This window comes from Balaenoptera physalus (assembly GCF_965194825.1).
Source record: "Balaenoptera physalus genome assembly, chromosome: 7".
Taxonomy (NCBI): Eukaryota; Metazoa; Chordata; class Mammalia; order Artiodactyla; family Balaenopteridae; genus Balaenoptera; species Balaenoptera physalus.
In genome coordinates this window covers 12,322,576-12,338,944 of record NC_138886.1, presented here as the reverse complement: position 1 = coordinate 12,338,944, position 16,369 = coordinate 12,322,576, and the positions used below count along the sequence as shown (strand labels likewise).

The window sequence follows — 16,369 nt, the reverse complement described above, 5'->3', positions numbered from 1 at the left end:
TCTTGGTTGAGACATAGGGAGATGCCTGTAAAAAGCTACATAGCAGGACTTCCCTGGTGGCGCAGTGGTTAAGAATCCGCCTGCCAACACAGGGGACATGGGTTCGAGCCCCGGTCCAGGAAGATCCCACATGCCGCGGGGCAACGAAGCCCGTGAGCCACAACTACTGAGCCCACAAGCCACAACTACTGAAGCCCATGCACCTAGAACCCATGCTCTGCAACAAGAGAAGCCACCACAATGAGAAGCACACGCACTCCAACAAAGAGTAGCTCCCGCTCCCCACAACTAGAGAAAGTCCGCATGCAGCAACGAAGACCCAACACAGCCAAAAATAAATAAATAAATAAATAAATTAATCAATTAAGTTAAAAAAAAGCCACATAGCAGTAGAATGGACAAATTGGGTAAACACGTGAAACATTAAACATTGCACCTGGCGCAAAATTTGACCAATTAATTTCGCTATTATTATTTTTACTGTTACCATTATAAGTTCAGGCAAGAAATAATAAAGTTCTGAAGTAGGAACTGGAGATGGAGAGCAGGAAGCCAATTTGAAGGTGTAAGAGGTAAAATGGATTTTCAGGTGGGCACCAGTTTTGAGTAGAATGACAATGAAATCACACAGTTTCTTCTTTTTTAAGTGCTCCCAAGCAAGGTCCACTAAAAAGCTCTATTTTAACTAAAAAGCTCTACTTCAGGTATGGACAAGCTCAAAATATCTCGAGTCTAAAAAATCATCTTGATGTAAAACTCTGTATACATCATATAGAACTGCCTAGACTAGACGCAAACAGCACCCTTTTTTTCTTAAGACTCCTGTAGCCTCTCCGGGATCTTCCAGTCCGGGAGAGGCAGGGGGATAGTAAGAAGGGAAGCATGTTTCTGCTCTTCTTTTTAATGCACACACATTTATCTTCTATCATACTGCTGTTGATGTAGAGCTCATTATGTGCAGGGCCCAGTGCTAGCCACTGAAAAGAGGAGACAATAATAAACAAGATGGATATAGTCCATGGACCTTACACTTCAGTAAGGCAGACAAACGTTCAATAAATAGATCAGGGGTCAGCAAACTATCACCTATGGGTCAAAGTTGCTTGTTTTTGTAAATAAAGTTTAAAGCCATGCCCATTTTATGCATTGTCTATGGTGGCTTTTTTGCTACAGTGGCAGAGTAGAGTGGTTGACAGAGATCAATGAATGGTTCACCAAGCTGAAAACATTCACTATCTGCATCTCTACAGAAAAGTTTGTCAACCCCCAAGACAGACCCCATAAGTTAATTATAATTTTGATAAGCAGGAAAAAGAGGAACTGGTTTAGTATGAAATACTGGGGGGATGCCCCTGAAAAAGAAAGGATGAGCTAGGCACAGGGAAAGCTCCAAAGGCAAGGCTAGAAGGAACCGCATTATATAAAAGACTTAAGGTGGGAAGGAGCATGGCACTGACAAACAGTCAGCGTGGCTTGAGTATACAATAAAATTAGGGAGCGTTGTGAGATGAGATAAAGGTAGGCACAAACTAGATGACGCAGAGTCTTGTGGGCCACAGAGTAGATTTTGTATGTTTATCCACAGGGATGCCCAAGTCTCAATACCTGCAATGAGCCTTATGTGTAAATTTCTCCCTATTTTGTGGGGAATAATGGGATTGGGGGTGGGCAACCATAGTTGTAAGATGACTAGTTAGGAGGCAACTATGGATCAAGAAAAGGGGATGACAGCTTAGACTATAAGGACAGAAAGAACAAGGAAGAGTCAAGAAATATATAGGAAGGTGAACTGACAGAACTTGGTGACTAAGACAAGCAGGTGAGAGCTGGCAAAGATGATTCCTATAACATGGCACATATAACTGGCTGGACAGGGTACACTTGGGGATAGCAGATGGAAGATGTATACAAGAGAAGATGTATAAGAGGAGAAAATTAGCTCAAGTTGGGTTTAAAGTGTCTAAAAACAAAAGAGAGATGTCCATTAAGAGTTGATATAAAGACCAGTTATTCAGTAGAAAGGCTGGAATCAATTTTTGGTGAGATCTCAATGATGAATGTTTTGGTTAAAAAACAAAATAACAAAAACTTGGACAACACATATTACAGCTTATATCCATTTACTTTTATGTCTGGGGTAAATGGACATAGAAAAAGGGGTTACCCATAGGACAAGAGAAAGGGAAAAGAACACAGAAAAAAGAATGTTACAAAGACCAAAAACCATAAAAAGAAAATGTATCTGCTTTACCATTTTACCTGGGACTCAGCTGTTACCTTCAATGGAACCTGAGCAAGTAAGAGTGAACATAAGAATACTTTCATTCTGCACAGGTGTTTAGCAGAAACGTGGATTCCAGATATACAATGGTCTAAAATATGACACCTGAATAAGGTTCTAAATCACTTATTATGTTAACCATGCTGCCAGAAGCAACAAGGTGTGGTTTCAAAAGAAAAGGTTATTTTTCAATCTAAAGACTTCCACAATGCAAACCTGATTGCATGTTTGAAACTCATCAAAAACTTTAAGACTCTATATAACACTTTCATAATGACCAAAAATTAATCCCAAATAAAAGAGAGTTCTCCTAACTTACTTTTCAAGCTCTTCCTGAGAATGGGCAAAAGTACAATTTGTTCCTCGTGGACACCCTCCTTGCTGTCGCAAATCTCGGCACATGCTAGTCTTATATTTGCTGTTTGGCTGAGGCTACGAAAAGAAAATCAATGTTTGGAAAAGTGAAGATTCCAGTTGTCACTCACTCTTGGGACTCCAGAATTTTATGATTACACCTTTAATTCTTTTTCATGTTAGATAAGTAATTCTTGTGCTGACACAACTACCACTGCATTGTTTCCTGTTATGAGTTATGTGCCATAACCCTGAGTTGGCATTTTAGATATTCCTTCTGAGGATTATCTGGAACTGGTTCAAATGTTATGTTACTTATTTGTCAGGCAACAAAATGCCCATGAAAATAAAAGATTTTCTCATCAATTCATTGCTATCTTAAAATTATGATACCCAAATCAAGCAACCAATTTCAAAAAGCATTAAAAAAGCCATAAGCTTTGTCCACTTAAATGTTCTCAGGAAAAGGGAGAACACAACTTACCCCAGAAGTTAAAAATTAAGAAATGCTAATTTATTTGTCAATTTGAGAGTACAACTTTCTTCTAAGGCTTGGAGCTAAGTTCATACAAATAATGAGGCAAAATATAAAAACATCATCATAACTGCTATAATTTGCATCAAAATCTAAGATGTCATTGTTATTTCTGTGACCTTAATAAATATGAAACATTCATCTTTCAGTTAATATTTGAACATTATAATGTCTTCTAATAGAATAAGGACAGAAGAGTGGAAAGATCACTTTGGAGTAGATTTGATACCAGTTCTGTCACTTACTGCCACCATGACCTTACATATGTTATTTAACCTTTTTAAACTTCAGCTTGGGAACAGCAATTATCTTGCAGGTGGCTGTGATGATTAGAAATAATATATGTAAAATACTGAACATAGGGACTGGCTCATAGTGATTTAATAAATGGACGTTATTACTAGAATGAAGGATTTTACCTTAAATAACTCCTTCAAAAGCACACTGAAAATATTTATTTACTTCCACACATATACAAACATGAATTCATTGGTATGACAGCAAAGAAGAAAAAAGTGACAATTTCCCCACATTAGAAGAAAATTAGACAAAATATTTGGAAGGAATCAGGTCTATAGAGTTGGTCAAAAAAACCTGCAGTAAACTCATATTCAAGATACGCCTCAAACTGCTGCTGTACTATGAATTATTTATCAGGTGCACTAAAACGTGGGTTTCTCTCAAAAGAAGAGAGACAATAAAAACTTATGTGAGAGTGGAGTCACATAAGGAGTCCATTAACCAAACAGCTTGTTAAGATGTTCAGGATGCTCTGTTAAAAATTTAAGAGCAGTCAGAAGTGCAATAAATGTGCTTACCTGAGGTGTCTCATGGCCTTTTCTACTATAATTTTGTATGAAGTCCACAAGGCCATGAACCACTGTTTTAACAGCTACCATTGCATTTTCTAGCTGCTCCCAAGTTGGTGAAACAGCATCTGTATAGTCCACCAAGGGGATGGGATGAGGAAAAGAACTTGTTAGCAGTAAGTCTCTTGTGTTATTTACCTCAAAGGTAGAAAAAGTATAAGCAATTATTTTCTCACATACCTGGATTAGGGTCTATGTTTGCAAGAAGCTCTAAATGAGGCCTCAGTCTATTTAAGTTAGCTGGGTCACCTGTTCGTTGCAAAACAATTGTCAATTCCTGAACACTCTTTGCAAATGATTCTGGAGACTGCAGCTAACACAAAAAGAAAACAGAATGGTTTTTACTCTGGTTTTTATGACGTGTCTATATTCAAATGTTTTCATTCAGTCAACACACTGAATAGGTTTTCAAGTGTCTTCAGATTCCATAGTAGGAGTATCAATGATGAATTAAATTTTCACCTCAGAATCTGCCCTATGAAATTCATCATTAGACACTTAGAAAACTTATTTATTAGCTATCTGGTGTCAGAATATAGATAAATGACAGACTTGGTAAGTCAGGCTGCTTTTATGCTAACATCCTGTATTTGCTTCCCTGTTGCCCCCCTTAGTTTATTTTAAAAGTTAGAAAATAATAAAAAAGAAAGATATTTATAAGAGTCTTATATGTAAAAACAGGAATCTCCAATTGGTTGTCTCTTTACTCCCTTCTGAAGATTCAAATACTCTTCAATGTAGCAGAAAGATATAAAATCAGCGTCTCTAATTTCACAAACCTTATCAATGATAGACTGCATGTGTGATTTATGCGCCAAGTCACCATATAGAAGTGAAGACCACTGCTCAGGTGAAATACGGAGTCCTGCTTCCATAGCAATATGAACAATTTGGGCATCATGTTCTCTGCGTAAAGCCTCATAACTCCGAAATTCCTCCTTTAGCTGCATCAGGGAAGAGTCTTCATCCCTTTTGGTAACCTAAAGAATAGAAAGGAGAGAAAAACCCATCAGAATTACTCTGCTCTTCCTCCTTCCCCAAACAACTTTTTCTTTTTTTTAGATGGGGGAGGTACCTATAGCCTATCAGATATTACATGAAGAAGGTACAAAGAAAATAATGTCCTTACCACAAATCCTTTTCAGAACAAAGCAGAACTTACAAAACCTAATACATAATTCTGCCTTCCTTCAATGAGCTCAGCAGGTGGTAGGGAAGAAACTTGTAAATAGAAAATTATAGTATAAGTGCTATTGTTAAGACTCTATGGCAACATAAAGGAAAGGCAATTAAATCTGACAGGTGGGGGAGGGAAGGGTGAGTATCAGGGAAGGCTTCCCCCAGCAGAAGGCTACATGAACTGAGTCTTGAAGAATGAATAGGAGTTCCCCAGGCAAAGAAGGGTGAGGAAGAGAATTCTAAAAAGAGTAGCAAGTGGTAAACAGAAACATGAAAGAGCAGAGCACATAGAATTAAAGGCTAAGATGTAGGCTGGAGAAGAATCACAGAGGGCCTTGTATACTATGGTGAGAAATTTGGGGACAGGCACAATTTGTTTCATTGCACTTAATTTATTGTGCTTCACCAATAGGTAGTGCGTCTTTTACAAACTGAAGGTCTGTGGCAACTCTGTGTCAAGCAAGTCTATTGGCGCCATTTTTCCAACAGCATTTACTCCATGTCTCTGTGTTACATTTTGGTTAATTTTTGCAATATTTCAAACTTCATTATTATTACATTTGTTATGGTGATCTGTGATCAATGATATTTTATGTTACTACTGTTGTTCTGGGGCGCCATGAACCACACCCATAAAAGATGGTGAACTTCATTGATAAATGTGTGTTCTGACTGCTCTATCAACCGGTGTTCCCCTGCCTCTTTCCCTCTCCTCAGGTCTCCCTATTCCCTGAGACACAACAATATTGAAAGGAGGCCAGTTAATAGCCCCACAATGGGCTTCAAGCGAAAGGAAGAGTCAAATCTCTCACTTTAAATCAAAAGCTAGAAATGATTAAGCTTAGTGAGGAAGGCATGTTGAAAACCAAGACAGGCTGAAACCTAGGCCTCTTGTGCCAAGAGCTAGCCAAGTGGTGAATGCAAAGGAGAAGTTCTTAAAGGAAATTAAAAGCACTACTCCAGTGAACACGCAAATGATAAGAAAGCAAAAGAGCCTTATTGCTGATATGGAGAAAGTTTTATTGGTTTGGATAGAAGATCAAACCAGCCACAACATTCCATTAAGCCAAAGCCTAATCCACAGCAAGGCCCTAACTCTCCTTAATTCTCTGAAGGCTGAGAGACGTGAGGAAACTGCAGAAGAAAAGTTTGAAGCTAGCAGAGGTTGGTTCATGAGGTTTAAGGAAAGAAGCCGTCTCTATAACATAAAATTACAAGATGAAGCAAGCCGGAAGTGCTAACGTAGAAACTGCAGCAAGTTATACAGAAGATCTAGCTAAGATAATTAATGAAAGAGGCTACACTAAAGCACAGATTTTTCAATGTAAATGGAACAGTCCTGTATTGGAAGAAGATGCTATCTAGGACTTTCATAGCTGGAGAGGAGAAGTCAGTGCCTGTCTTCAAAGCTTCAAAGCTTCTCCTGTTGGGAGCTAATGCAGCTGGTGACATTAAATTGAAGCCAATCTTCATTTACCTTTCCAAAAATCCTAGCTAGGGCCCTTAAGAACTACGCTAAATCTACTCTGCCTGTACTGTAGAAATGGAACAACAAAGCCCAAATGACAGCACATCTGTTTACAAGATGGTTTACTAGATATTTTAAGCCCACTGATGAGACCTACTGCTTAGAAAAAAAGATTCCTTTCAAAATATTACTGCTCGTTGACAATGCACCTGGTCACTCAAGCGCTCCAATGGAGATATACAATGAGATTAATGTTGTTTTCATGCCTGCTAACACAACATCCATTCTGCAGCCCATGGATCAAGGAGTAATTCTGACTTTCAAGTCTTATTAGTTAAGAGATACATTTTGTAAGGCTAGAGCTGCCATAGATAGTAATTCCTTTGATGGATCTGGGCAAAGTAAACTGAAAACCGGTTAGAAAGGATTCACCATTCTAGATGCCACTAAGAACATTCGTGATTCACAGAAAGAGATTAAAATATCAACATTAACAGGAGTTTGGAGGAAGTTGATTCCAGCCCTCATGGATGACTTTGAAGGGTTCATGACTTCAGTGGAGGAAGTAACTGCAGATGTGGTGGAAACAGCAAGAGAACGAGAATTGAAGTGGAGCCTAAATATGTAACTGAATTGCTGCAATCTCATGATAAACCTTTAATGGATGAGGAGTTGCTTCTTATGCATGAGCAAAGAAAATGGTTTCTTGAGATGGAATCTACTCCTGGTGAAGATTCTGTGAAGATTGCTGAAATGATAACAAAAGATTTAGAATATTACATAAATTTAGTTGATAAAGCAGCAGCGAGGTTTGAGAGGACTGACTCCGATTTTCAAAGAAGTTTTGCTGTGGGTAAAATGCTATCAAACAGCATTGCATGCTACAGAGAAATCATTTGTGAAAGGAAGAGTCAATCAGTGGGGCAAACTTCATTGTTGTCTTATTTTAAGAAATTGCCATAAACACCCCAACCTTCAGCAACCACCACCCTGATCAGTCAGCAGCCATCAACACTGAGGCAAGACTCTCCACCAACAAAAAGACGACTTGCTGAAGACTCAGATGATGGTTAGCATTTTTTAGCAATAAAGTATTTTTTAATTAAAGTACATACATTTTTGGCATCATGATATTGCACACAATAGACTACAGTATAGTGTAAACATAACTTTTATATATACTGGGAAGCCAAAAAATTTATGACTTGCTTTATTGCTATATTCGCCTCATTGCAGTGGTATGGAACAAAACCTGCAATATCTGAGGTATGACTATATTATCCTGTAGGGAATGGGAAACCACTGAGGACTTTTAAGTAGAAGAGGGACATGATGGTTAGGCAAACATTAGTGCTATGGGTGATGATTAAGAAATTAAGAAATTTTCTGCCACCACAAAAATTATTAGGGTATTTTTATAGCTTTAATCTATACTTAAGTGATAAAAAACATAAATTCAAAAGGTAGTTTCACATGTCCTAGTAACTGTCTAATTATCTAAACATGCAGGTATGTGGCTAGATAATTTCCACAATAAATGATACACACTTATTCCTGAACCATTAGAACTTGCTAATGGCCACAATGAAATCTGATACCTGGTTAGAATTTAGAATACCTAGGCCTAGTACAGGCTCTGAAACTTAGATTGAACAAATAGTTCAAACTATTCAAATTGATGATTTTCTCATCAGGAAATGAAAATCTCCCTAAAACCACCTCACTGAGAGTCTTGATTGCTGTTGTTGGCACATGAGACAGCAGTAATATGACCCCAAGAACATGAAGGTGGGGAAATCAAGTTATCATCCGAGAGTTAACTTAATAGTATCAGTTCACAATTCTCTTTGAGAATATATAAATACATTATAAAAAAGTATGGGACACCCAAAATTCTAATCAGCACAGTCTTTAGTATAATTTAAGAAAGAGCAGAGTATAACTTAGAAATCACAAAATAACCTACTTAAAGAAACACTGAGGAGGGACTTCCCTGGTGGCGCAGTGGGTAAGACTCCACGCTCCCAATGCAGGGGACCCAGGTTCGATCCCTGGTCAGGGAACTAGATCCCACACGCATGCCACAACTAAGAGTTCTCATGCCACAACTAAGGAGCCCACATGCTGCAACTAAGGAGCCCGCCTGATGCAACTAAGACCTGGTACAACCAAATAAATAAATAAATATTAAAAAAAAAAAAAAAAGAAAGAAACACTGAGGAAACAAAAGGAGGAATTATTAATCCAAAACAGAAAACGAAACCCAAAAAACCAGAGGATGGTAACATTCATCCAACCACCAAGGTACAGGGTGCCTCTTGGGCAGCATGAACATCTATCCACCTGAGTTGTAAGATGTATATAGGTGGCTAACAGAGCCTGGTCCTATTAAAGTTCTATAAACATGCATCAAAATCACCTATGACGCTTCGAAAACTACAATTTCAGGTAATCAGAATCCCTGGTTTCAAGGACCGCATAATTAACAAGTATATATGAATGCTCAAGTCTCACTGGTATATTTTGGTATCAGATTTACCAAATCAAAATATCTAGGGATGGGACCCACAAATGTATACTCCTCAAAACTGCAGAGGTGATTCTGATGTGTATCTTCAGTTTAGAATCACTGCATTAAACAATAGAATCATTAACTCCCCTTGTTCTGATTCCATGCTAAGCAAGCAAAGGTTTGATACTCTTCTACAGGAAAATAGCTATGACATGAGAATTAAAGTCATTTAGAAGTTGCACTTCTCATTACAAATTTATAAGATTGATAATATGTAGTATGTGACCTCGGTTGTGGTGATTCTGTTCCTGAGGAACTCCCAAAATTCAGGTCTCTAAGCCTATAATCAAGGAAAAGACCTTCAACAATGGTGAGTTTATTAGAGTAAATGCCCCTGGAGAGAGGCCTTTGGCAACTGTCAGCATGATATCCTTTTATTCATGTAAACACTGCTTTTAACATTTTAAACTACAGGGCAGTAGTACAAGATGAAATGGGAGCATGAAATTGAAATCTTTCTATTCAAATGTCAGATATTAGGAGCAGCTGTAGATGTATGACAATCATAAACCACAAATCTGTATGATACCACTGAGGAAAAGAAACAACATTAAGTCAACAATACACAGTGTGAGAACCAAGCCAGTCACTTCAGGATGATAAATGATTTCTGTAATTTGCCTGCTTAGCCAAAAACATTATGTTTGAGGAACCAGAGACTCATTTCAATTGCTGCCCTAAGGACACAATCAAGCACTGTAACTATCAGGCAGATAGTGTCCAACCCTCATTTGTGCAGATAAGTGAACTCATTTGAACATATTTCCATCATCAATTAACCTGTTATCTCAAACTAAGCAGTGTGCCAAGAAAACCTCCTTTCTGCCTGTACTGTTTTCACTCTTGGACTATAAAACCAGCAAAATAGCTTAAATAAACTTTGGCTTCAAATTCAGATGTTTTACTTTATAGAAGTACTTTACAGATGTTTTGCTTTATAGAAGCCAATGGGTCTTTCTATTTCCAAGTCCTTGGGCCCTTCTCAAGTCCCCACCAGTAACCTATTTTCTTGTAACATGCAGAAACGTCAAGGATTCAGCCTACTTTCCACGTCTCTCCGTAACTGTCGTCACCCATAAAACTATTCAACAATGAAACTACATTTCTAAATAACTTAAGGGTTCATCCCTATCCTCTCTGCCAAAAACCCCACCATCTAAATGCAGAGTGGGGCAGTATCCTCAACTTTTCACTCTCTTGTCATCCATAAGACAACATATGGGCCATCTTCAGATTAAAGGTTTTAATCTAATCACCACAGAGAAAGAGATAAAAATAATAATAGGGAAGTTAAAACATTACCTACTGTTATGAAGTTTTCAGTATGCTTCCTGACTCCCTTTTAAGATGGTAAACATTAATGAAGTAGGCTTCTTTAGTTCACTTTTATTATTCCAAGAGCCAAGTTTACCAAACTATTTCCTCACAGTGTTACTGACACCTTCACGTATGTGTTCCTACACCTACACACAGTAGTATCACACATATGCAGTATCACAGATGCAATAAATGCAGAAGGCAAAGTTTCCTTTTAACTCTTGTAAGCATTCTGTATTTCTGGGGCCTCTAGACCAGGCAACACCCATTCCAGGTATCTCACACCCAGGTATGTAATGTTTAGATGGTTGCTTGCTACTGACCTTAAAACAAGAAGCTCGATACAGTAGTTGCACAACATGACCAATACTTGTTTTTGATGCCTGAGGAAATCTTGGTTCTAGTCTTTGCACAACAAAAAGTACCAGAACTTTCCTTGAGAGAGCAGAACCATCTTCTAATGCCAGCAACACCAGCTTCAAGGCCTCTTCTTGCATAGCTAGAAGTAAAGAACATGAGTTCATGATAAATGAGGAGACCTGCAGATCATTCCTGTCAGACTACTTTGGGTATTAGTTTATGGTGGTTCATTATCTGCAGTCTGTAAATACTTAGCAGAAAAACAGGCTATCACACGTGCGCAAATACAGTTTACTTAAAAAGCAATCAAGCAAAAGAAAACATGCGTCCTACTAAACAACCAAATAGAACACAAGTCAACAGAACTTAAAAAAAATATATCTTCTGTAGGTATTTAATAGTCAACTAGATAATGATAATGTTAAAGTGAAAAAAAAGCCCTCATTTTTAAAACTCACAGAGCTACTATGACAATTAAATAACATGTAGAGAACACATAGAAGTCTTAAGATAAATGGTAAGTTTTTAATGCATGAGACTGTTGCTTTGCCTGTCAGAATTATTTTGTATATAATTTAAAAGTGATATTAGCCCCTGGATGCAATACCTAAAGAAGGCAACAATTTATGTTGTTTTCCAGCCAGGGAGGTAGAGTATAATCTGAATCTAATCATGAAGGAGCATCAGAAAAACCCAAATTAAGCAATATTCTATAAAATAACTGCCTGTATTCTTCACGAATACCAACATTAGACAAAGAAAGGCTGAGGAATGGTACTATGTTAAAGAAGACTAAAAAGAGACATGACAAATAAATACAATACGTGATCTTAGACTCGATCATAAAATGAAAGAAAATAAATGCCATAAAAGGCATTTTTGGAAAAACCAACAAAACTGGAGTATGAACTATATATAGACTGCAGCATTTTACAAATGTTAAGTTTTCTGAATTTGATGAATGTACTGTTTTTACGTAGGACACATACTTAAGTGCAAGGGGTAAAGGGGCATGAAATATGCAACCTACTCTCAATGGCTCAGAAGAGAGAAAGAGTGAATTATACTACAAATATAGCAAAATATTAAAAACTAGTGAATATGGATAAAGAGTATATAGGAATTCTCTGCATTATTCTTGTAACTCTTTGGTAAATTTGAAATTATTTAGAATTAAAAAGTTAAAAATACATTGACTCTCAATGAAAACAATGGAACTGAAAGATCATCTAGAATCTAGATTAAAAATCAAACCCCTCTTTCCCCAAGTAAGACATCGAGGCCCAGAAAAGTTAAGTGACTAGGCCAAGTTTCACAACTAGTTAGCAACAAAATTATAATTAGAACCAAGGACTTTTTAAAAGTTGAGGTAAAATTTACGTAACTAAAATTAACCATTTTAAAGTATACAATTCACAATGTTGTGTAACAATCAACTCTATCTAGCTCTAAGACATTTTCATCACCTGAAAGGAACTCTATAGTCGTTCAGCAGTCACACCCTATACCCCTGACCACCCCCCCCAATGCCCCCCCACCGCCCACCCCCCCACACCGTCTCTGGGAACCACTAGCTTGATGTCTGGTTCTGTGGACTGACCTTTGTTGATGCTTCATATAAATGGAATCAGAATATTGTGACCTTTTGTCTGTCTTCTTTCACTTAAAATAACATTTTCAAAGTTCATCCACATTGTAGCATGTATCGGTTTCTCAATCCTTCGAATGGCTGAATAATATTCTATTCATAAATATACCACATTTTGTTCATCCATTCATCAGGATTGATGGACATCCAGATTGCTTCTACCTTTTTTTTTTTTTTAATTTTTATTTATTTATTTTTATTTTTGGCTGTGTTGGGTCTTCGTTTCTGTGCGAGGGCTTTCTCTGGTTGCGGCAAGCGGGGACCACTCTTCATCGCGGTGCGCAGGCCTCTCACTATCGTGGCCTCTCTTGTTGCGGAGCACAGGCTCCAGACGCGCAGGCTCAGTAGTTGTGGCTCACAGGCCCCAGCTGCTCCGCGGCATGTGGGATCTTCCCAGACCAGGGCTCGAACCCATGTCCCCTGCATTAGCAGGCAGACTCTCAACCACTGCGCCACCAGGGAAGCCCTGCTTCTACCTTTTGACTATTGTGCATAATGCTGCTATAAACATTCGAGTACAAGTATTAGTTTGAATACCTGTTTTCAGTTCCTTTGGGTATGCACCTAGGAGTGGAACTGCTGGGTCATACAGTAATTCTACGTTTAACTTTTTGAGGAACCGCCAAATTGTTTTTCCATGGAGGCTGCATCATTTTACATTCCCAAGTTCTCTAACATCCTTGCCAACACTTTTTATTTTCCACTTTTTAAATTATGGCCAACTAGTGGGTATGGTATCTCATTGTGATTCTGATTTGCATTTCCTTAATGACCAATGACACTAAGCATCTTTTCATGTACTTCTTGGCCATCTATGTATCTTCTATGGAGAAATGTTTATTTAAGCCCTTGGCCCATTTTTAAATTGTGTTGTTTATCTTTTTGTTGTCGAGTTACAGAACAAAGGATATTTGATACCTAGTCTAGTGCTTCTTAGGTAAGGTAAATAAACATGAGGGAATATCTACAGGTAAGCATTCTTAAATTATATATAAATATGGATTTTAAAAATTATTTTTCAATTTAGCTTTGTATTATGGAAAATTTTAAACATATACAAAAGTAGGGATAACATGTACCCATAATACAGCGGCTGACACTAAGGTTTCATCTACTCATTACCCACTTTTCTAGTTTGTTTTGGCTGGAGTGGTTTGAAGTAAATCCAAGATAACATAGTACTTCATCCTTAAATAATTCATTATGTATTTCTAACACGTAAGAACTTTAAATTAACATAACACCATTATCATATCTAAAAAGAGTAATATATTTCCTTAATATCATCTAATACCCAGTTCAGGTTGAATTTTCTCCCACTGTCTCAAAATTTCTTCTTATAGTTGGTTTCTCTGAGTAAGTGTCCAAATAAAGTCCATATATTGCTTTTGGTTTGTATGTCTTCAAGCTTAAAAAAAAAAACCTATACTAGTTCTCCCCCACTCTCCCACCCACCCATTTAGAAAATAATTTGTTGCAGAAACAATCATTTTTCTAAACAATACCCCACATTCTCCATTTGGCTAACTTTGTATTTGTGATGTTCCTTTATCCTCCTTACTTCATGTAAACTAGAGACTTGATTAGATTCAGAATGAGTTTTTAGCTTTTGGGTTTTTTTTGGGGGGGGGAGGGCAAGCATACACCTTATTCTATGTATCACATCAGGAGATACTTAAGACCTAAATGTCTCACTTTTAGTAATGTTAAGATTGATCAGTGGGTTCGGGCCTTTTTCATTTATTAACCTTTCATCTACTGGTTTTAACAGCCAATAATAATTCTTGCCTAGACCCATTAATTCATTTTATGTGATTTTTCTAACCTTAACATTGTTTTTCTAAATTTATTAGCTGGAATTTTGCTAAAAGAGAAACCTACCCTCAAAACCCTGAGAAACTGTCCTTGAAAGCAATTTGTAAAGGAAAGTCAGAAAAAACATGCTTTTTTTCCATTCCTTTTCCAATTTTTAGCATAATGTGTTGGTGCTCTAGCAACTGCCAAAGATAACCAATTTATTTTTTCTGTACTATCATTACAAGATCATGGATTTTTACACATTTTATGTGTTTCAATCCATTATAGTCATTATTCATTTGGAGGTTCACATTGTCCCACTTTTGTCCAGTGGGAGCCTTTTCAAATTCTGTCCTTTTGACAAGATTCTGATGGTCTTTAATAGCTTTTTTGCTTTCTAGCACAAGACTTCCCAGGTTCATCTTGTACTTTTCTACCCTAGAACTAGGATAAGAAATTTATTAAAAGAGCCCTGCTTCTTTTTAGTAGGAAATGGTAGTTATTAAAGGCCACAATTTGGGTGCTATGGCTATTCATTGCTTCCAAGCCTTTTAAGTAGACAGAGCTAGGAAACAGTCATTTTCTAGAAAAAGAAAAATAAATGAGTCTGTACTTATATTGCCAATTCAAATTTAAGAACGCAGGGTTTTTACATAAATTCTTTGATTTCATACTTGTATCTCTCTTTTTTTAAATGCCAAAAACCTTGCTTCCTGATGGCATTATCATAATTACTTACTTGCTTTATCCTACTATGTGTCTGTATAATAGTTTCAAAATAACAATACCAATAGAATTATAAACAATATGACTAATGAATACAATTTAGGATTTATTATATATCACACTAGGAATATAAAAATCAAAAACACTGTGTTCTAAAGTCACCTGAAATAGTTCATTCCTGATGAATATGCTACCAACTTATGAATGTTTTAGCTTTTCATTCTTAGGCGTTTTTTTGTTTTATTCATTTTATTTAAATTTTTAAAACTTACATTTACTAAGAATTGTTTTATGATTACATAAAACATTTACATGGGTACAAACTACAAATCAACGTACACTGAGCGAGATCTAGCTTCTGTCTCTATCTGCTTTCTCTTGGTTCTCCCCTACTCTACATGTTCATTATTTTGTAATTTTTCCTACCATTGCTTCCTTTGGAAAATACAAACAAATAATTAGAGAATGGTTGTCTCTCTCTCCCTTCCCTATTTAAAAGTGTGCTTTACTATAACAGGCACACTATTCTGCACCTTGCTTTTATTTTTTAACTTAATGTATCTAGAAATCACACGCAGCAGAATATATACAGTTTCCTCATTACTTTCAACAGATGCATGGTAGTCCACTGGAAGGATATATACCAGTTTACTAAGCCAGTCTCCTATTCATAGACATTCAGGTTGCTTCCAGATGTTCACTGTTATAAACAGTGTTTTATAACTTTATGCATTTTGCATTTTTTTGCTATATTTATGGGACAGATTCCTAGAAATAGCACTTTTGGGCCAAAGGGTAGCTGCAGAGGTGATTTTGCTAGATATTGACAAATCCCTCTCTTCAAAGTTTGCACCACTTTGCATTCCCACTATTACTGGATGAAAGCACCTGTTTTCCCACAGCCTTGACAAGAGACAAAAGTTGTTAGACTTTTGAATTCTGCCAATCTGATAGGTAAGAAATGGTATTTCACTATAATTTTAATGTATATTTCTCTTAATATGAGAAATACTGAGCACATTTTTATATGTTTGAGGACCATTTACATTACTTGTTCCCTTGAGTTGTCTGTCTGCATCTTTAGTCAATTTTTTAATTGGGTGGTTGGTATTTTTCTTCTGAGTTTTTACAAGTACCTTATATATTAGTTATAGTAGCCCTCGGTATGTGATATAATATAAATATTTCCCCAAGTTTGTCTTTTTTTTTTTTTTTACTTTTCTTATGATGTTTTATTATGATGCAATTAAAAAAATTATATAG

At 36.8% G+C, this 16,369-nt stretch overlaps 1 protein-coding gene across 5 annotated transcripts in view; it reads right to left on the bottom strand.

Moving 5' to 3' along the window:
* RC3H2 (ring finger and CCCH-type domains 2) overlaps nt 1-16,369 on the bottom strand; it is a 51,045-nt gene that overhangs the window by 19,878 nt on the left and 14,798 nt on the right. For all 5 annotated transcript variants that reach the window (XM_082467856.1, XM_082467857.1, XM_082467859.1 and 2 more), the window contains exons 5-9: nt 10,899-11,074; nt 4,819-5,019; nt 4,220-4,352; nt 3,989-4,107; nt 2,601-2,713 (exon numbers count right to left, since the gene is read on the bottom strand). In XM_082467856.1, the coding sequence (XP_082323982.1) occupies nt 2,601-2,713; nt 3,989-4,107; nt 4,220-4,352; nt 4,819-5,019; nt 10,899-11,074 (742 nt within the window). The remainder of the gene's footprint in view (nt 1-2,600; nt 2,714-3,988; nt 4,108-4,219; nt 4,353-4,818; nt 5,020-10,898; nt 11,075-16,369) is intronic.